At 48.9% G+C, this 21,186-nt stretch overlaps 1 protein-coding gene across 6 annotated transcripts in view; it reads left to right on the top strand.

Annotated features, from left to right (window-relative positions):
• The window catches only part of FBF1 (Fas binding factor 1), a 35,127-nt gene extending 15,167 nt beyond the window's left edge, over positions 1-19,960 (top strand). For 3 of the 6 annotated variants that reach the window (XM_084646913.1, XM_084646914.1, XM_084646915.1), the window contains exons 15-31: positions 117-194; positions 1,807-1,901; positions 4,425-4,474; positions 5,449-5,496; positions 5,627-5,782; positions 7,917-8,017; positions 8,538-8,744; positions 9,423-9,530; positions 10,326-10,465; positions 11,201-11,319; positions 12,462-12,584; positions 13,613-13,798; positions 14,654-14,830; positions 15,720-15,857; positions 15,967-16,105; positions 17,340-17,470; positions 18,362-19,960. In XM_084646913.1, the coding sequence (XP_084503039.1) occupies positions 117-194; positions 1,807-1,901; positions 4,425-4,474; positions 5,449-5,496; positions 5,627-5,782; positions 7,917-8,017; positions 8,538-8,744; positions 9,423-9,530; positions 10,326-10,465; positions 11,201-11,319; positions 12,462-12,584; positions 13,613-13,798; positions 14,654-14,830; positions 15,720-15,857; positions 15,967-16,105; positions 17,340-17,470; positions 18,362-18,445 (2,080 nt within the window). In that variant the 3' untranslated portion in view covers positions 18,446-19,960. The remainder of the gene's footprint in view (positions 1-116; positions 195-1,806; positions 1,902-4,424; positions 4,475-5,448; positions 5,497-5,626; positions 5,783-7,916; positions 8,018-8,537; positions 8,745-9,422; positions 9,531-10,325; positions 10,466-11,200; positions 11,320-12,461; positions 12,585-13,612; positions 13,799-14,653; positions 14,831-15,719; positions 15,858-15,966; positions 16,106-17,339; positions 17,471-18,361) is intronic. The other 3 variants (XM_084646918.1, XM_084646917.1, XM_084646916.1) reach the window with 2 other exon arrangements.
• Positions 19,961-21,186: the final 1,226 nt, after the last annotated feature.

Below are 21,186 nucleotides of genomic sequence, written 5' to 3'. Positions count from 1 at the left end.
CTGTCTTTGAGGTTGCAAGATACAGTTGTAGCTGACACTGGAGGATTGTGGCCCCCATCACTGTCAATTTATATTAAGATTCTTTGCTCTTTCATATAAGTGACTCTTGTTTTCAGCCAACAAGCTCCCTCTGTGAGAGAGCCTCAGCGGTCTGCTGTCCCAGAAGATAAGTCCACCAGGATGGAAGACTCAGGGTATGTCTTCACTATAGCTATACCTGCTAATCTGCCTTTTCAACAGGAACTGCTGAAATGAATTAAAACGGTGTCAGACGTGAGAGTGTTGGGGGTTGAAATGTGGTAAATAAAAAACAATTATTTAAAAAAAATTTAAAATAGTTTTTTTATTTAAATCGGATTTTTAAACTTAAATCAGATGTTTTTGATTTACGTTAAATGCATATTTTTTAAAATAAACCTATTCAAAATTAAATGTGAAACTGATCATTTATGTTAATTCCTAAACTTCTTATAATTTATTAAAATCATTTAAATTAAATACAGACATAATTAAGCAGTACATGTGTGTTGTCAAATTTTAAAGAAAGATCACTGAACCGGTGGAAGTCACTGGCTAAGAGCATGGAACCAGAGTTTGTTGAAGTGCTAAACCAGCTTTTGACAGCAGTGTAGCCTCTTCTGCATGTGCAGAGAGAATATTTTCTTCATTTCAGATTATTCAACTAGTTTAGTTCAATGACTGGTTCATTCAAAGTTAAGAAACTTTCAACTTTTTGGAGTTGAAAAAACAGAAAACTTGCTTTCCTCTTTCAATGTGGGAATAAAAACTAGGTGTTGAGACTATGATATCTACTAGTTCTAAAATCTTGCAGGACATGGTGACCAGAAACAATCTCAAAATACAGATATTACTTGCTTTGTTTCATAAATTAGTTAGTTTGAAATGCAAACTGTTGTGATAAACTTTTTTTCTTATGTATCCAACACATTTAAGGTCATTTTATTAAATTAAAACCAATTAAAATTTCTGGTTTTGTACATTTTTAATTAAATTTAAATTTTCATCCAAACAGAGCTTGACACAAATCACAAGTAAAAAATTAATCATCAGCTAATAAATAAGTAATGCCTCATTCACCATTTTCTAACATAATAAAGAAATGTAAAAATTAAGACTCTCTGAATAAATGGAAGTTTAAGCTGTATAATTGCTTAACTAAATATGTACAGATATAGTGCATCCTCCTGCGTGGCAAAAAGAAGCACCAAATTCAGAGTCAAGTCTATACAATTCAATATGTTTTAATGGTTACCAACCAATGAGAATCAACTTCTCTTTAGGAAAATAATGAAAAATTACAAATGTAAAACATAATTAAAATCAATTATTTAAATCAAAGTTTCCTGCGTGCTCTGATATAAATGGATGATTTAAATTACTTTGATTTTCTGGTTACTTATCTAAATCATTTTGATTTAAGTCAGTCCATGACTGCCTGAGGGTAGGCAGGAAGAGAACTTTGTGGTGGCTTTTGATTGTTATAAATCCGTGATGTGCGTGAACAGTGAGATCGGGTGCAGTATGTTTTAAAGAAAAATCACCTTGGATTGACAACTCCAACTTTTGACCTTTGAACACCCTCCCCCTTTGTGACTCCACGTGCAGGAATCCATACGCCTGGTGCTGTACAAAACTGCTGACCGGATGTTTTGTGAAACACTCTTCTTACAAAAGCTATGCATGTTAACTGGAAAATACCTCTTTAATCTCTCTTTCCCCATACGCCCTGCAATGAGGCTATATAATAGCATTCCTAGTTACTTATCTACTCTATGCATCCCACAGGTATCCTGGTCCATGGCTAACCACTCAGAAACAAGCCTCATCTCTTACATCTGAGTCCAGGAAAGGGGCACCTCCTGGAGACACCAGTCACGCCGGTATGTTTCACATCCCAAATCGTCCCAGCTACTGGGGAGGCAACACGCACTGTTGACGCACCTAGCTGAGTGATCAGGAGCCAGAGAGAGACATTGTGTAACCTGGAGGATTCCCAAATTCTACTCTCTCTCCCAGGATGAGAAATACAAAGTTGTATCTTTTAAAGTGAAATGATCTCTGCATCATTGCCCTTGAAGGTGAGATGAAAATGGGGAAAAGATGGGCCTAGCAAGGTTTCCAGGTCGTGTATCAAAAAGGTTTCATTACGAATTCTGAAAAGTCCAAACATATTTGCTGTGATGTCTGTAGGGACCCTTGAGGCTTGCCCACAATTGAATGGTAGACGAATGTGTGGTTGATCACATGTTCGTATTCTCTCTCTGTCAGCTGGAAGGGGTCAGATCCCCACAGGTCTCAGCCCCCTGCCATCCCCACACTCTCTGAGTGTGGACAAAGTCCTCTCCAATTACAGCCCCTGGATGCTAGTTTAGTGTCTGGCATTGCTTCTTTCCATCACCCCTCTAGTCTTGAGGAAGGGCCAGACCTGAGCAGCCATGCTTTCCTTGACACGCTAGCAGTAGGATAACTAGTCCTCAGCCTTCCTCAGTCACCTCTGCTCTTCATCCTCCTCTTCCACAATCCTCTCACCTCCTTGGATTACCCTACCTAAACATTCAACCTCATCCCTTCACTGCTTTGTATCCCAGTGTTAGCCCATTAGGGTATGTCTACACAGCAAAGAAAAACCCACAGCTGTCCTGTGCCAGCCGACTCAGGCTCACGGGGCTTGGGCTGCAGGGCTGTGTCAATGCTGTGTAGACACCTGGGCTCTGGCTGGAGTCCAGGCTCTAGGACCCTGCAATGAAACAGCCCCACAGCCTTAGCTGAGTTGGCTGGCACGGGCCAACCGCGGGTGTCTAGTTGCTGTGAAGACATACCCTCGTTGTCCTACGCACCCCCAGTCCAAGGATGCGGGGACATGGGTAACCGTCAGCCATCTGCAGCCACTACCTGTTATTCCCATCTCAGTTCCAGCTGTTACAGAGCACTGCCCCCTGTTGGCGCATATGTGTAACTTTTTGTCCATTAAATATACAGTAGAACCTCAGCGTTACGAACACCTCGGAAATGGAGGTTGTTCGTAACTCTGAAATGTTCATAACTGTGAACAAAACATTATGATTCTTTCAAAAGTTTACAACTGAGCATTGACTTAACACAGCTTTGAAACTTTACTATGCAGAAAAAAATGCTGCTTTTAACCATCTTAATTTAAATGAAATAAGCACAAGAAACAGTTTCCTTACTTTGCCAAATCTTTTTTTAAACTTTCCCTTTATTTTTTTAGTAGTTTACATTTAACACAGTACTGTACAGTATTTGTGTTCTGGGTTTTTTTTGTCTCTGCTGGTGCCCAATTATGTACTTCCAGCTCCAAATGAGGTGTGTGGTTGACCGGTCAGTTGGTAACCCTGGTGTTCGTGATGCTGAGGTACTACTGTATTAAAAGAGATTGGACATTATGCAGTCGGGAGGTAGCAGACAGTGGCCTCAGTGGTGTGTCAAAGGGATGACATCAAAGCCAATGGGGGTGGGAGACAATTAGGTGTCCAGGTGGTGTTGGGTTGGAGCCTGGAAAGAGCACATAACATGAAGGGTTCAAAGCAAATGCATGTGGTTAGTTGTGTGACTTAAGGGTAGCTGTGCAGGCTGTGGGAGGCAGATGCTGGTGGGAGCCAGATGCCCCTTTCTCTTGCTACTGGCGGAGGGCTGGCACGTCACAGAGGAAACGCACTGGGCTTGCGCGTGGAGGGTGATGATGTCCTCTCTTTCCAGCTGGTTGTCTCACATGAGGTCAATAATCTGCCTCCTGTTTGGAGGGTGAGCACCATGATGAGGCTGGCCAAGCAGGAAGGAATTCGAGGGGGGTGCAGAAATGGTGGCCCTTGGGTTAGAAGGAAAGAGCTTGCTGACCGGGCCAGGACCTGCACTACATGCCTGGGTCCCTGGGAGCAAGTAGTATGGCCTGATTTCCTAGAGGTGCTGAGCACTTGCGGGTCTTAGTGATTTTGGTGTGGGATGTGAATGAAAATCAGGCCAGTGCTGCATATCAAGCACCTGCCATGTGTCAGTCCATATGCACGGAGTAGAAATCTGTCCCAGTCAGCTCCTTGGCAGGGATGTAGCAAGGCAGGTGAAGGGACGAATGCACATAAAGCATTCAAGGAGGCACTTGTGGGGTCCAAGGGTTTCATTAAAGATGCATCTTTCTTTAGTGCCCAGAGGACCTTCCAGCCCCTCAAGGCTCCACTCTGCCCATGTGGTCTGGAGTACCTGCCCCCCACTGCTTCAGTGGCTGGAGCGTTTATGACACTAGCATGTCCTCATCATGCTGAAGCAGCACACTTATGGAAGGGCTTCATTTATTTCTGCCAGGCTTCCAATGCTACTGTCTCCCTGAAAATGCCTAAGTCCACTGCCATGTCTGAGTGTTAAATGTGTTGAATTTTCTCCACCTGCAGCTTCTCTCCAAGGACATCCAGAGGGTCTGGGGTTTTCCACACTAACTCCGGTAGGTGTGAGATGCTACAACACCGATCATGGTGTATTGGGGATAATACACCCCTACCTGTACAGTCATTTTTCAGTGGCTAAAATGCAGGAATTGGGAATGGGAAGTGGGAATCGGGAAGTGGGAATCGGGAGTCTGTGTTCTGCTCCCTGCTGTCTCACTGATTAGCTAATGTGACCTAGGTCAAGTCACTTCTATTTCCCCATGCCTCAGTTTCTTCAGCAGTAGAAGGGGTGAAATAACACTCCCTTACTTCCTTTCCAGAGGTCCTGTGAGGTTTTAAGTAGGGTTTACAAAATGCTATGAGGCCCTTCACTAGAAGTGCTCAGAATACATTTGTGAGTGTAGTAATTAATAATGAGACTTGAATTCTAGCTAATTATTGGGTTTTACATTGCCAGGTTTTCTTAGTTTTGAGGTGAAAGGACTGTGTGTGTGTGTGTGTGTGCAATTGAAGGGGGAAAATTATCAAAGCTTTTAAAAAGGAGTGTGTCCTGGAATCCTTACTTAGCTTTCAAGACCTCACTGAGAAGCCGAAGCTGGACCTTCTGGGTCCTTTTCATTTCCTGCCCTTCATTATGGGGGGTTGGGGGGTGTATGTTTTAATTAAAAAGAATTGATCCTATTACTCCTGAGTCTATCTCCAGCAATAAGACCGAACTAAACTCCGAGTCTGTTCCATTGCCTGCTCTGGGGCAGGTTGGAAGTCTCCTGTCCTGTCCATGCTGCCTTCTGGGGCAGGACCCTTTGGAGGTTTCATAGAGAGGTATTCTTCTGGAAGAAAGGATCCAGATTTGCAGTGGGGTAAGATCAGAGAAGGACTGGCAAGCCTGGAGGAGGGGCGCAAAGTAGGACCAGAATTAATGGCAGCCATTGTAGGGGTTTCCCAGGCTCAGTAGAGTTAAGATGTTCCCCACAGGGGTGGAGGCCTTTAAGAGGAGAAGGTGGCTGAGCTTTTCCCTGTTTCATTGCAGGTTGCCCTGTCTGGGGCTCCTCTCCAGCAGGTTCTACTGCCGCAGCAGGTGAGGACAGGGCGTGGCTTCTGCAGAGGAGGACACTGCATCCTGCTGGGCTGACAGGGTGCTTCTGCCACTCTTCATTCTAAAAGGGCTTGGTTTTGTCTCCCCACCCCTCGGTGCTCTCCCCTTGCAGCTCCTGCAGGCCGAGCCCCTGGCCCTGAGCTTGCTGAACGCCAGTGAGTACGAGAAGAGGCAGGTGGCTTTGCAGGCACAGCTGAGGGAGAATGCAGCAAGGCACCAGGCGGAACTGCTGAGTGCCCAGACTCGTCTCGCTGAGCTGGAGAGCCAGGTGAGGGACCCAGCCTGCTGGGCTGAGGGCAGAGGCAGGATTGGTCTCTCTGTATTCGCACCAGTCTTGCCACTGGGGCCAAGCTAGGAGTGATTGTACTGGGCTGTGATAGTAACAGTTAGGAAGGAAATACCTGGGCTCCAAAGGGCAGCAGGATTAGGGGTGCCAGAGACATGGGGTAACAGAGGGTCTGTCTGCTGAGGTACAGTCTGCTGAGGGCCACAGGGAGGGCTCACAGAGATGTTCGAGCCACACCCCTCCTAGTAAAGCCTCAAGATTCCTGCTTTCTGTGCACACCTGCTGGCTGCCACCCAGTGAGCTATCCCTGTACTAAGGGTGAATGCTGATGTCCTCCATGTGTACTGGTTTGCTCTGTGGGGACCTGACTGCAAGCCAGCCGACATCCCTCAGGGTATAGTCCGGACTATTGAACCACTGGGTCCCTTTAACTCTCCAGCCTGGTTGCCTTTTACGCTGCCTTGCTAGTGACAAGCAGCCTCTGCAGGCTATGCTCACACACAGCCATTAGCATGGATGCTCTCCCAGACACTCACAAACTACATACAGGGCAAATTCCCCAGCTTTGTACCCCAGGAATGTGTTTCTTGCACTGCTCAGGCCCCACCCCCATCCCCCGCTCCCAAACAGTGCAAGCTCATGGAAAGTCCATCATTCCATCAAAGGGAATGGTTATGCACCAGCCCTTGTTAACCTGAGTAGAGATTCTCCAAACACTTCAATCAAAATATGCTGGTTTAGGTAAAAGAATAAAACAAGTTCATTAACTAGAGAAAGATAGATTTTAAGTGAGTATAAAGGGTAAAGGCATAAAAGTCAGAATTGGTTACAAAAGAAATAAAAGAGAAACACGCAAGCTATTTCCTGACTTAAATGTTACTAAGCTAAACAAGATTTGAAAGCAAAAGGATTTCTCTGACCCAAAACTTTCAGCAGCCCATGCTGACTGGAAAGCCTTCCAGGCTGGACCACTCCCCTCAGTGCAGTGATGGTGCTTTGTCTTTCAAATGATCTTGCTACCATGAGCAGAGAGTAGGAGGGGAGAGGTAGCCAGATGCCTTCCCCCCACTTTCTTATATCCTGACCCTTTTCACTGGAAAAGTCCTTGCTGGTGTAACGCCAACAGACCCCAGTCGTCGGCAGGCGGGATCAAACCTGGGGCCTCTGCAGCTTAGTGCACAAATTTCTACCACATGAGCTGTTACCAGACTCATTTTATCTCTCTCTTTAAGTGGTCTCGGTGCCACTAGATGGGACAGACTACCACACCCAGAAGGTATGTGGGTTACATACTTCCCCTGGCTGAGGAAGCAGGTCCCGAGCTTCAGAGTCTCCCCAGTTGAAATCCCGGACAAGCCCCCGCTTGTTACACTGACAGACCCTGGTCATCAGTGGGTGGAGTCTAACCTGGGATCTCTGGAGCTTAGTGCATGAGCCTCTACCACATGAGCTAAAAGCCAACTGGCTGTTAGCTAAGGCTGTAAAGCAGACTTGTTCGTTTTTTTCTCTCTCTCTCTCTCTCTCTCTCCATCTATCCAAGTGGTCTTGGTTCCACGAGATGGGACAGAACACCACACCCAGGAGGTGTGTGGGTTACACTGGGACAGGGGGCCATGTAGTTCTATTGCGTACGTGCCCTGCCAGCTGTCCTGCAGATGAACTGTAAACGCTTTGTTTATAACTCCCCTGCTGGTGAATTTCTAATTGAACAAGTAATGGCCTTTTAGCACCTGGCTGGCATGCTTCAGAGTCTGAAAGTGATGGTCTCAAGGAGGAACTGTTCCCATTATGTGGCGTTAATTCAGATGGCATCAAGAACTACAGTATCCAGTTACCCAGCACTACAGTATATTTCAGTAACAATCCTAAGTAAAATCTCATAGCTCCATGTACAATAACCCCATGTACAACGCTGATACACAAATTTAACATGACAATGATGTGCAGTAGATTATGCATTTTCAAATGATACCTCACAATGCATACTTTGTACAAAATATATCCTCATCCTATAGAATTGGTGAGCTTGGGTTCCAGGGTGTCACATGGGGTACAGTGTCTCACCCCAGCCAAGAAGGGGTTTTTTTTAGCTCATCTTGGTGACTTTCCACATCAGGTGCGGAAGCTGGAGCTGGAGAGGAATCAGCAGAAGTTGCTCCTGGAGAGTCTACAGCAGCGTCATGAGGAAGACTTGGAACTTGTTGACAATGCACACAGGTATCGTGGGCCTCCACCCCAGGGACATGCACACCAGGGACATGGACCTTTGCCCCCGCACTCAGGGTCCTGCCTGATGCACAGCATACCTGGGGTGTGTAGTGCCCTGCTTACAGCAGTTGGCCCAGCGTATAGTTGGAGCAGGGGACCAGGCATCAGGGTGCTACTTCCAGATCTCCTGCTGACATGCCGTGTGACTTTGAGCACGACACGTCACAGCTCTGTGCCTCAGTTTCCCAACCTGTAAAAGGGGATTTGATCCCCTTTGTGAAGTGCTTTGAGATCTAGTGATGAAAAGCGCTATATAATATATATACAAAAATATAAAGAGCTGGGTATTATTATTTATTTACTGTTAAATCAGCAGCAGATACCTACACTGGCACTTAAATTAGGGTCCTGCATTTGAAAGTTGGCCCCTAAGCATCATATTTCAGATCAGAACCACCCACTAGCACCCCAGCCCAGCAGGCACCGTGCCAACAGCTCCTCCAGCCTCTGTGTGTCTCCTCGTGGGCAGGAGCCGTGTGAAGGTGATGGAGGAATCTTCCCGGCAGCGCGAGGCGAGGCTGCGGCAGGAGAACGAGGAACTGGCAGCGCAGTACCTGTCCCACTGCCAAGGCGCAGAGCGGGCCAAGTCAGAGCTCCTGGCACAGCAGCAGCGCAGGCTGGCAGAGCTGGAGCAGGAGAAGGTCCAGGAGGTGGAGAGGCTGCGGGAGCTGCAGCGGTAAGGAGGGCCGGGGAGGGGACAGCCAGCCTGGCAGGGGGCATCCGGGGTCCGAATTATTCTCCTCCCTAAGGGGCCAAAGCTCTTGGAATCCGTGTCCGAGCAGATGGGAAAATGGGCCCAGCTGGGATCGTGGTGTCAGGACAAGTCAGGCTTGTGCAATGGTGTGAAGAATAACCCCAGCCCTGGTGGGAAGCGATTAAAGGTTTGTCCCGATCTCCTGAGTTATTCAGCTAGCCACGAGCATTTGCATCTGCTTGTGAGGAGGTTGAGCTACTCTCACCGGCAGGCAGCAGGCCCCTGGGCACGGGCTCCAATGGCCTGCATCACCCGAGGCAGGTACGCCTGGGACTGTCACTGCACGGCACAGGGACCTGCACCTGCGTAGGGTCCTTTGGGCTGCACGGCCGTTATTTTCCCCCATCCACCCTTCTGCTCGAGCCTGGGCAGGAAGGAGCAGATTTCCTCTAGGAATGAGTTGTCTCCATGAGCTTACACAGTGACCATCCACAATCGCCTGCAGCCGGGGGCCGAGATCAGCCGTTCAGCTCTCTCTGTGTGTTTCTCTGGGCTCTTGGCAACGAGGGCCGTGTGTCTGAGCACCGACTGCGGCATATGCGGCAGGGAACGTAAGTAACTAGATGTGGTTAACGGGCTCCTCCCCTCTGAGTCCTATAGGGCATCCATTCTGGAGATGCGCAAAGACCATGAAGAGCAGCTACAAAGGCTGAAACGACTGAAAGATCAGGAGATTGACGCGGTAACCAGTGCTACCTCCCATACCAGGTACCGGCTGCCACCCAGCATGGTCTCCTTCCCTTGGTCCTTCAGCTCCCCACCCGCCCACCATAGACCGTGATGGGAGGTTGGGTTCCTCTTCTGGTTCTGAAGGAGAAGAGCAAGCAGCTGAGTAGGTTGCTTCTTCCCTTCAGGGCTCAGAGAGTCTCTGAAAAACAGAGTTGCTACAGAGTTGGGATGCTCTCTCACAGCAAGCTCCATAAACCTGACAGCTCTCCATGGGACGGCTGGGGAATAGTCACACGCACCCAGACTCGATGGTCACAGTGGTCCCTTCTGGCCTTGGAATCTATGGGCATGGTCCCCAAGCGGAGGGCTGTCTGCAGGGGAAGTCAGGGCTGGGGTGCTGGGAGGAACCCAACCAGAGGGAGAACACCTGACGTCAATGATGTGTTTGCACAGAAGCCACTGGCTCAGCGAGTAAATTGCCCTCACCAACTCTCAAGCTCTGTCAGTCAATAAATGAGCTTTGTTTGAAGGACTCTACATTACCCCTGAGAAAAAGTAGCTCCTGTCCTTTGCTGCTACCGAGGGGAGGGGTTAACTGAGCAGGAGAGGTTCAGGACAAAGCTATCGTACCCACTCAAGCTCTTAGGCAAGGCAGTGCATATTTATTGCCCAGGAAGCCACCCCTTGCCCTGGAGTTGGGCTCAAAATCTAAGGTTTTGTTTTAAAGTAAATCTTTCTAGCCCCTCATCACATGAAGATAACGTTGAAAACATGAACCCAGTGTGAACCGATGCAGCTACCACATAACTGTGGCCCTGCTCCTTCCTCTTGCAGATCTTTGAACGGCATCATTGAGCAGATGGAGAAGTTTTCCAGTAACCTGAATGACCTCTCCTACAAAGTGGAGGCTACCCACCACAACACGTCGCAGGAGCTCGAGATTGGAGCCCGTCAGCGGGATGAACAGCTCAGGGGTACCTGCTTTTTATTTTTTCTATCAATCTCGGTCGTGGTTATTTATTACAGTAGCAGCTAGGGGCCCCAACCTCAATCAGAGCCCCATTGTATGCACACACAGTCACTGCCCCCAAAGAACTTACAGTCCAAAAGGAGACGTGTGTGGTGGAAGCATCTAGGAGCCCTAATCACAGACCAGGTCCCATTGTGCTAGGCACTGTACAAACATAGAGCAAGATAATCTCTGCCCCATTTACACACAAGAAACTGAGGCACAGAGAGAGATTAAATGACTTGCCCAAAAGCACATAGGGAGTCTGTGGCAGAGAATTAGATCCAGATCCCTGTCCAGTGTTTTAATCACAAGATCATCCATCCGCTCCAGCAGATGTTCCCATCTGTGTGTCTCTTACGCCCTTACCTTTCTGAAAAGAACAGTGGCTTGCCCAGGGCTGTACCTGAGCAAGTCAACTGCGCCAAAGATCCTCTGTGCTGAAAGCGGCTCCCCAGGAATGTCCTGTAGCCAGACAACACTCCCAGCGGAGGATCCATCCCAGCTAGCTGGGACTGAGGGTCAGTTCCCAGCTGTTGTAAACCAGCACAGCACCATTGGAGTGACACTGATTTAAACCAGCTGAAGATCCGGCCCTGCAACTTTTGTGCAAGACGGACACAATGGTGGCTTGCGCTGGACTGTGGGATTAGCCTGTGAATGGCTGCAGTTTGCTGCACGGTGGTTTTTCTCCCCTCAGTGCTGCAGGACAGACTGACGCGGCAGCAAAGGGACATGGAGGAGGAGCGGAGCCGGCTGCAGGAGGTCATCGCTAAAATGGAGGCCAGGCTGAGTGAGCAAACTCGTCTCCTTGAGCAGGTGAGGCGAGGCCTACAACCTGTGTCTTCAGCCTGTGTTTGATTATGGCTCTGGCCAGGAGGCCTGCATGTTCTGTAGCCAATACGGGAACACCCCTTAACCTACGGACAGCCATGGCGAGAGGCCAGGTTTTTTTTTTCCACAGGTGAAAAACTGTCTTCCTGTTTGGTGGGGGAAAAAATCAGGGCCAGGCCTGAACCTCCAAGGCTCAGGCCCTGCCCTGAAGTCAAAGAAAATAGAGGTGGTGGTGGAAAAATATCTGCTTCTGTCAAGGTTCCTTCCCCACTCTGAACTCTAGGGTACAGATGTGGGGACCTGCATGAAAACCTCCTAAGCTTACTTTTACCAGCTAAGGTTTAAACTTCCCCAAGGTACAAACTCTTTTACCCTTTGCCCTTGTACTTTCGCTGCCACCACCAAACGTCTAACCGGGTTTCTGGGAAAGAGTTGTTTGGAAACATCTTTCCCCCCCAAAATCCTCCCAACCCTTGCACCCCACTTCCTGGGGAAGGTTTGGTAAAAATCCTCACCAATTTGCATAGGTGACCACAGACCCAAACCCTTGGATCTTAAGAGCAATGAAAAAGCATTCAGTTTCTGAAAAGAAGAATTTTAATAGAAGTAAAAAGAATCACCTCTGTAAAATCAGGATGATAAATACCTTACAGGGTAATTAGATTCAAAACATAGAGAATCCCTCTAGGCAAAACCTTAAGTTACACAAAGACAGGAATATCCATTCCATTCACAACAGCTTAATTTCTCAGCCATTTAAAGAAATCATAATCTAACGCATATCTAGCTAGATTACTTACTAAATGCTAAGACTCCATTCCTGTTCTGTCCCCGGCAAAAGCATCACCCAGACAGACCCAGACCCTTTGTTTTTATTTTTCCCCCCCTCCAGCTTTGAAAGTATCTTGTCTCCTCATTGGTCATTGTGGTCAGGTGCCAGTGAGGTTATCCTAGCTTCTTAACCCTTTACAGGTGAAAGGGTTTTTCCTCTGGCCAGGAGGGATTTTAAAGGTGTTTACCCTTCCCTTTATATTTATGACAGCTTCCGTTTAAGGCATGAATGGACCATAGGCTCACGTAACCCATGCATTGCTTTGCCCCTACCCACTGTTGTCTCCACACTCTAGGAACGCTGGAGGGTGACAGCAGAACAAGCCAAAGTGGAATCTCTACAGCGTTCGCTAGAGGAACAGCGGAGGGTGATGACCCAGCAGCTGACCATGGAGAGGGAAGAGCTGGAGCGGGCAAAGGTCAGGTGTCCTGATGTTTAACAAAGGTGATGGTCTCAAGGAGGAAGTGTTCCCATTATGTAGCATTAATTCAGATGGCATCGAGGCCAGGAGAAAAATCCTTTTGCTGGTAAAAGAGGACAGGACAAAGGGCAGGATGGAAATAATAGATTTTAGCATAGCTCAGGGAGATTAACCTAATAGGAGTAGAAGATTTGGGGGCGGGAAAGCAGTTCCCCTTGGAGATTAACCGCTTGGGACTTCAGTGAGGCATCACGGTACCGTCAGCTTTACTTGGCAGTATCTTGCCCTCCTGCTCAATCAGAACCCTAAGCCAGCATGTGAACCTGTCCGACTTCACTTGTCACTCTTGGGCAAGGTGCATGTGCTCCTGGAGCTGGAGCATTTCGTGTTTGCTGGGGTAGCACCTATCTGCTCTTCCCAGAGATGTGGCACGGTGATTGACAGCGTGCATGACAGAGGCGGCGTCAGGATGGCATGAGGTCAGCAGGAAGGTGGTAGGCTTGTCTGGGTTTTGCAGACATTGATTGTTGCACAGAGTAACAATGACATGCACTAGGTCACGTGTGCGAGAGAAGCCACAGATTGTGGCTGAAGGCAGGAAAAAAATGTCAAGTGGAGGGTACTAGTCGCTCGGTACTTTTAAAACCCACTGCTGTAACGCTTCCCTCCTGGAAAGCACTCCCGTTTAAACTCAGTAGATGTTTGATAGAGACTTCACCAAAGGGTGGTGACATCTGTCACTACCTCTGCGTCATTGCTGTGTTGTGGGAACAGTGCAAAACCCTGCCCCACTAGTACAGAGAGGGGGTTCCACTGTCTGGATACAAGAATGTTACCCAATCCACAGGAGCAGCAGCAGGAATCTTAGTAGCAAGAATCCTTTTCAGTCTGTAGAGCACCGTAAGGAGTCCCTTTTCCGCTTTTCCTGGTGGAAGGGGTACTCTCTGTGACCTCAAGCCAACCTTCCCTACATCTCTCTGGTTTGGAGGACTTGGTTGCATCTCTCTCATGCTTTGCTCCGGCAGAATGTCTTGCTGGAGGAGCAGAAGTCGGTCATGCAGAAGTGCGCGGAGGAGCGTCGAAAGCTCGCCATGGAGTGGTCGGAGTTCCATACCCAGCAGAAGCTGAGCAAGGAGCGGACAGAGCGTGACGTCGACCGCGCCCTGCAGATAGACTCCCAGAGGGAATGTGCCATCATGACCCTGGCAAAGGTACCCCGGTGAAGCAAGTTCCCGTTTCAGTCCTTCAGGGCTTGAATTCAGCTTTGTCAGCTGATGGGTTAGAGCAGCTGGACAGACTGACAGAGCTTCGCTGACATGTTTCTTCCCCAGCCACTCAGTGATTCCACATGGTAACGATGTAAATTCCTTCCTGCATCCTCCCCCCTACCTCCGTGTGGTCCCTGCTCCGCCCCCTTTGAGCATCACCATGGGGAAATCTCTCTCTCTCTCTCTCTCCAGGTATACAGATGATGGCAGTGTAAGAGCAGATCTCATTGTCGGAGTATTCTATAAATCGCTGGGTGGTGACTCGTAATTCAGTGCTAATATTATTACTGCTGACAAATTACCAGCATTGGTGCATGTTCTCGGCATCAGGGACGTAGCTGCTGGGGCAGGGAAGGAGGGGTGCAGTGTGTGATGGTCTCCCACCCCACTAGCTGTGGGTTGTTGAGCAGCACAGCCGTCTCAGCAGGGTGAATGCAGCACTTTGCCTGTAGCATGTGTTCCTGCCATGGGAAGGAGTCTTCGTGGGGGGAAATGGAGCCCTGAATAATGTAGGTGAAGTGAAACCTTCCAACCCTTCCTCTGACTGGCCCAGATCTCTGAGCCAGCTGCTCTGTCTGGGCAAGGTGAAGGAAAGAGCCTGCACACTAATGCTTGGGGATCTTCCCCTGCACAACAAAGCCAGCGCTCTAGTAAGTGTACAGCAGGGAACAATCCTCCAGCGGGCCAGGAGTTTGGGGGGCGGGGGGGGGCTCTTCTATCATGGATCTCTTGGAGCACTTCGGTTGAGTGCTCGGGAGAGGAGCCAATATAGAGCCACCATGGATGCTCTCTTCCTAGGAACAAGCAGATCTGAAAATCAAGGCCAGTGAGCTGCGGGCTAAGGAGGAGCAGCTGGCTAGAGAAAGGGAATCTGTGGAGCAAGAGAGGCAGGAGCTGAGAGTCGAGAAGGAAAGGGTGAATGCAGCTGCTTTGCACGTCAGACAGAGGGCAGAGGAGATTGACAGCATGAGCAAGGTAGGAAGGACCACGACTCCTCCTCTCTTCACCCCTTGCAGTCAGTGCACCCACAGTCCTTCCCCATTAGAATCCAGGAAAGGCCACACAGGAAGTGGAGGCAGCGGTGGTGTAGGGGCTTGAGAATGGGACCTCAGTTCCCCACTCTTCCACTGACCTCCTGCGGGTGCCCTTGGGCCCTTCAGTTATCTCTCTGTGCCTTGGTTCTCCATCTGTGATGGGGGAGAGTGATATCTCCCTCCTTTGATAAAACCCGTGGGAATCTCTGGCTGAAGAGCTATAGAAGTCAGCAGCCAGGAGCGATGGTTCTTGACATGAATTTTCTTTAGTTGTTCAGCACTTTAAAACAACAAAGGGCTACAGAGACTTGCTTCACAATACAAGGATCTGTGTGTCTGATACATAGTGAGGGAGGGGGCGGAGAGTACCCGGATGGCTCAGGAGGTAAGAGATGGGATACAGAGCCCTCCACCTCTGACACAGATTCAAATCCAGGCCAGATCCCTGGCAACCAAGAGCCATTCCTATCTGGTGGCTGTTGGGTGGCCTGTGTGAAATGAACTTGGTCTCACTTGAGTTCCCAGTGGAACAAGCCTTGGCAGAGGAGCCATGGCGATGGAGCAACCCACTCAATCCTTGAGAGATCCCCCAGGTCCTGGTTGAGACCCATGAGTGGCGTGGCCTGGGGGAAGCTTGTCCTGCTGCTGCACCTGCCTTACTAGCGTGGTGGGTAAGCAGAGGATGAGCGTGTCCAGGACGTCATGGTCTAACACAAAATGACCCGGGGTTTCCAGAGGCGTTTCCACGGCTCTTTCTCCTCCCCGCTGGGCGCCGTCACGCCCTTGCTTCCCTGGCCCCCGCCCACGCTCTGTGTTGCTGTGTCCCCCAGCTGTCCTCGCAGAAGTACGAGGAGGGGGAGAGAGCCCTGCTGGAGGCGAAGAAGGTGGAGTCAGAACATCAGACGAGGCTGCGTACCGTGCAGCAGCGGCTGGAGCGGCTGAGGCAGCAGGAGCAGCACCTGCACCAGGCAATCAGATCCTCGCGCGTCCCCTCTTGTTTTTTTTCTATGTGCTGCAACATGCTGGACCCTATTAAACCAGCCTTTCTCCCTCCCTCTCTCTCCTCGGGCGGGGTAGGAGCACCAGAACCTGGCTCATCAAAGGAGACAACTTGAACAGCTGCGAGAAGAGCTTCCGAACAGCCCGGTGCAGTTCCTGACCAAGCCCCGGGTGACACACCCAGGTGCTCAAACCATGAGCCTCTCCGCCATGCACTGTAAGCTGCTCCTTCACACCTGCCAGCAGAAAAGCTCTTGAGTGGTTGTTCTCAGTAATTGCTCTCTATAAATACAGCAGCGGGGAAGCCCAGGAAGGAAGAAGAGCTATTTAACCTAAAGGACAATGTTGGCTCTAGAATAAATGGGAATAAACTGGCCATGATGACAGTTAGGCTGGAAATTTAGAAGCAGGTTTCTAACCATCAGAGGAGAGAGGTTGGGGAACAGTCTCCAGTAGGAGGAGTGGAGGCAAGAAACCAAACTAGTTTTTAGGTGGAGTTTGATAAATGTGTGACCAGGACGATGTGCCGGGGATGTCTGTGATAGCAGGCGACTGGACTCAGTGACCCAAGAGGCCCTCTCCAGTCCCGTGTTCCTGTGAGCAAGGAAATGAGAGGAAAGGCATGTCTACACTATGGCACTGCAGCTATGACGCCGTAGTGCAGACACTTCCTATATCAACGGAAGGAGGTTTTCCGTCAGCGTAGTTAATCCCTCTCTCCAAAAGTGAGTCACAAAGTCAACAGAAAAATTCTTCTGTCAGCCTAGCCGGGTCTACACCAGGGGTCAGGTCAACCTAGCTACAGCGCTTGGGGCACGACATTTTTCGCAGCCCTGAGCAACAACCCTGGGTCGATCTAATTTGTAAGTGTGGACCAGGCCGAAGGGACAGCACCTCCTGCATCTTTGTCTCACAGCCGGGGTGGGGCATCTCTGTGGTTCAGCTCTCTGGCTTTCAAAGGATAAAGACCTGAGTCGAGTTCTGAAGTCACCTCTTCACAAGAGGGAGCTGGGCTCGTGGTCAGAGCAAGGGATTGGAGTCAGGACTCCTGGGTTCCATTCCTGCCTCCGCCACTGACTTGCTGCATTGGACAGGGAAAATTGGTTAACTTCCCTTAATTTCCCCTTCTGTAAAATGGGACCCATGAGTTACGTACTCCAGAGGGTGAACTAAATGTTTGTAAATTGCTCTAGGATTCTTGCATGAAAGAGGCTATAGAAGTGCCAGATAATCATTATAATCAATCCCCACAATTTCCTCAGGTTCCAGGCTGGGAAGAGGGGCTGCCATGCTCCACCAGGACATGAAAACACAGGAACAGCAGTAATACTAGGAAAGCTTAGTGGGTCCAACTTCCCTCCCTCCCTCTGAGTCTCTCTGAATAGAAGACACGTATGTCCCACGTTGCTCTAACTGTGTGTGTATTCTTCACTATTGTGCTTCCTTGGCAGATTTCTCCCCTCCTGTTATCGCGTTACCTTGGCACAACTCTGGCAGTACAGGGGGCACCCAGGGCACAGCAGGAGCGGGACCCGCTGAGTTGTATGCCAGACTAGTGCTGCTGAAGCACACAGCTGAGCGGGTAAGATGAGCTTCCATAGCATTTGGTCAGAGGTAAAAGGGACCCAACATCAGGTCTGCTCCTGAGCTGTGCTGGAAAGGTTTTGGCTTTGAAACCATTCGGACTCTCCCAGGAAGAGAGAAAGTGAGGGCTCAGTGCCACCTGCCGATGGATGGATTTTTCTCTGAAGGTTGTTGCTGGGCCGTGAAGCTGTTTGTTCTGTGCTGTGCTGCAAAAGGGTCATTTTAGAGACCAGCCACCCTGGTGTTTCCCTGATACACTTAAAGCAGAAGTGGATGAACAACAGACGTAATGACTGTCATAAAGTCTTGGACAATCAGATCGTCAAAGCTACCAATTGGCTTGCCCCATTTGGGCTGCAAGTTATCAGCCTTATTCACCACTGGAGTGGGGTGCATTTACTGCTCCAGACCCAGTTTTCTGACATCCTCAGATGGAAGATGCTACATCAAGGTGGTTAATCCCTGTTCTTTTGGTGCTTTGAGGTTCCCATTCTCTCCAGATTCTCCAGTCACTCGCCTGCTTTTCCCCCCACCATCCCTGCATAATTGGGATTCTGCTTTGATCCCTCAGAATCCTCACGTTCCTATAAGAAAGGTTATTCACGTTGTCTGTATGGATCCCATTCAAGGTGCACATGTGCCTCATGCATGCCTTAACTGGGATCCACACAGACAAGACATTTTGGAGAACCACAGTTACTATAAAGTAAGTACCTGTGCTTGCTGGTGCACTCCCCTCTCAAAGCCTAGGCTTTGACTGCTTTTGATACTTCCCTTATATGTCAGTTCCCAAGACAGTGATGATCTATCAGGCATGTGGGTATCTGTACTCTACCTTCAGGGAGTTCCAGCCACAACCAGTGATGGCCCTTCCCATCTCTCTCTGCAGGACCGGGATTTCTTGGAAGACGAGCAGTTCTTTCTAGAGACCCTGAAGAAAGCTTCCTACAACTTGTCATCCCAGACAGCATGAGGAGTTCAGCCCCATGGGCAGCACTGGGTGAGCTGGCTTTTTCTACGAAGATGACAGGGGATTTTGTAATGTAAAAAAAATCCAAAAGTGAATGGATGGAAAAACAAATTGTCAGATACATTCAGCCAGGCAGCAGCTAGTTTTAAAAACAAAACAAAACCAAAAAACCCCTTTGCGTGTGAATTTTTAACTACGTCCGACTGAGAGCCCTACAGCCTAAAGCCTTCCATTACTTCAGCTGTGAGCCCTTCAGAGCCTGAACTGTCTTTTCATTATCTCTCTCTCTCTTGGTTTTATGCTATTGCCTATTGCTGTAGTGTCGAAGCACCTTCCGCGTACAACAGCCTGGCAATAGCGAAGTCCTTAGGGGTCTCCATGGAGTCACTGGCCCATGTGAGAGCACCTAGAGATCTTCACACACACCACCAGGACAGGTACAGCATGGGCTGAACCAGTGCAAACTTTCCATGCATTGCCCTGCATTGCACTCAGTCATGACCAGCAGGGACCACCTCCTCAGCCTGAGAAGGTAGTTCGGTCTCCGTGGACCATTTATAATTTATCCTGTCTCTTGGCACCTTTGTTGAGAGCCTCAAGTGTGGTAGTGGGTTATGGTGATGTGCAGACTTGTGTGCTGGGAAATGGCCTAAGACCCACCACGCTCATTTCACATTAGCCATGAACCAGCCAGTGGGTGGCTCATCCACTGCTAGGGTTGCCAACTTTCTAATTGCACAAAACTGAATACCCTTGCCCCGCCCCCACTCACTCCAGCCCCTCTCCATCCATTGCTCGCTCTCCCGCACCCTCACTCATTTTCACTGGCAACCCTATCTGCTGTACCATGGCCGTGTCGAAGGCTGGATGTTGAGTGATAAGGGAAGAGGGAAGGAGACAAGAAGGAACCAAGTTCTTGTGATTTAGGAATAGTTCACTTCACTTCCACTGCATCTCGGTGTTTTTGATGCTTTGCTATCTTCCCTCTGCCCTTTCATAGCAATCATGGGCTGGGTTAGAGCCTTGCAACCTAACCTGACCCTAACCCAACAACACCTGACTTCAAGTGCCAGTGTGACACTGCCTGAGGGTACCCAGGGGTGTGAGGCACCTTGCTACCCCTGCCCTTAGCATGAGAGAGCCTGATCTATGCCATAGGATCAGCTCCCCAACCCTGGCCATGGGCAACAAAAGCACTTCTCTCCAGGCCTATGCAGGCCCCACTCTCTCTACAGGCAAGTGCTGGGCACATTCCAACCCTCGCATACCCAGCCCCTATTCCACTGGGGACTTGCAGAATTCACAGGCATGCTGCTTCCACAGAAGAGTACTGCCCAGCTTACCCATGTCCCTTCAGATCACTGCTCCGTTTAACACAGCACAGATATTTTTGTAGTGAAAACAAGTAACAGTTTATTTAGCGAAATATAGTCCTGTAGTAACAAGTAGAAGTTTTGGAAGCAAATGGTTATATGTAAAATAGGGCTGTAGATTAATCGCAGTTAACTGATGCAATTAACTCAAAAAAAATTAATTGTGAGTAAAAAAATTAATCGCAGTTTTAATCGCACTGTTAAAGAATAGAATACCAACTGAAATGTATTAAATATTTTGGATGTTTTTCTACATTTTCAATTTCTAACACAGAATACAAAGTGTACACTGCTCACTTTATATTATTTTTATTACAAATATTTGCACTGTAAAAATAACTCTTTTCAGTTCACCTCATACAGGTACTGTAGTGCAGTCTCTACCGTGAACGTGCTGTAAGTGAAATCAATATATTTGAAAATGTAGACGACATCCAAAAATATTTAAATAAATGGTATTCTATTATTGTTTAACAGAGCGATTAATTGTTTTAATCGATTGACAGCCCTAATGTAAAATAAAATCATAACCGCATGCTAGAGCCTAGACTGCCATGGCTAGTTACTTGCATGTCTTATAGTATTGCTCACCAACGTTTCTCAGCCAGCTAGGCTGTGAGCCCTTTTGCCTCAAACAAGTCACACGTTCAGCTTGTCTCCTCCATGAAGAGTGTTTTTCTGCACCCTAAGTTACACCACCTCCAATCTCTTGGCTTTACCTGTAAACAGGATCTCCCCTGCTATTTTTCCTGTGTGCTCCTTTCTTGTCAACTTTACAATCTCTTCAGTAGCGTCCGGCTTAGTCAAGCAAATAGACTTACAGCGTTAGACATGCAATACACCATGACCAGCCAGAGACGCAAACATTTCCTCCCCTCTGCCTGTTCAAAATCTGTTTTTCACCTTCTGGTGTCCAGTTTTAACTTAAGAATATCATTTTCAGTACAAATATCTCTTAACTATCCTCCGTACGTGCATTTTGCAATGATTATGGTGCCCGATGGGCCACTGGCTCTCGGTAGAGACCTTGCATGCCACCCTTTGGCAAACAGTTATGCATGTACCTGGCCCAGGGGATCCCTTACGCGCTCTGCCAGTTGGCATCAAGAGGTCCCTGGGTCACAGTCAGGTTTGGGTTGAGTCTGAAATACAACCTGATACTCCTGGGCTTGGGTCAGGTCGTCTCTGATCCCCTCCTCCCACCCATGGGGTCAGTGCGGCAGTGGCTGTCTGACCAGGCGGTGCTCTGCCTGCTGGGGAGTGCGTTGATGAGTCCCAGCACCTCTCACTCCACAGCACAGCGAGGCAGCGGTAGGCCACAGGCGTGGCACATACAACGGCTGCTGCGTTCCCTGCCCCGACAGGAGGCAG

This window comes from Lepidochelys olivacea (genome assembly GCF_965140295.1).
Source record: "Lepidochelys olivacea isolate rLepOli2 genome assembly, chromosome: 14".
Classification (NCBI taxonomy): Eukaryota; Metazoa; Chordata; order Testudines; family Cheloniidae; genus Lepidochelys; species Lepidochelys olivacea.
This window is presented reverse-complemented; position numbering and strand designations above follow the sequence as displayed.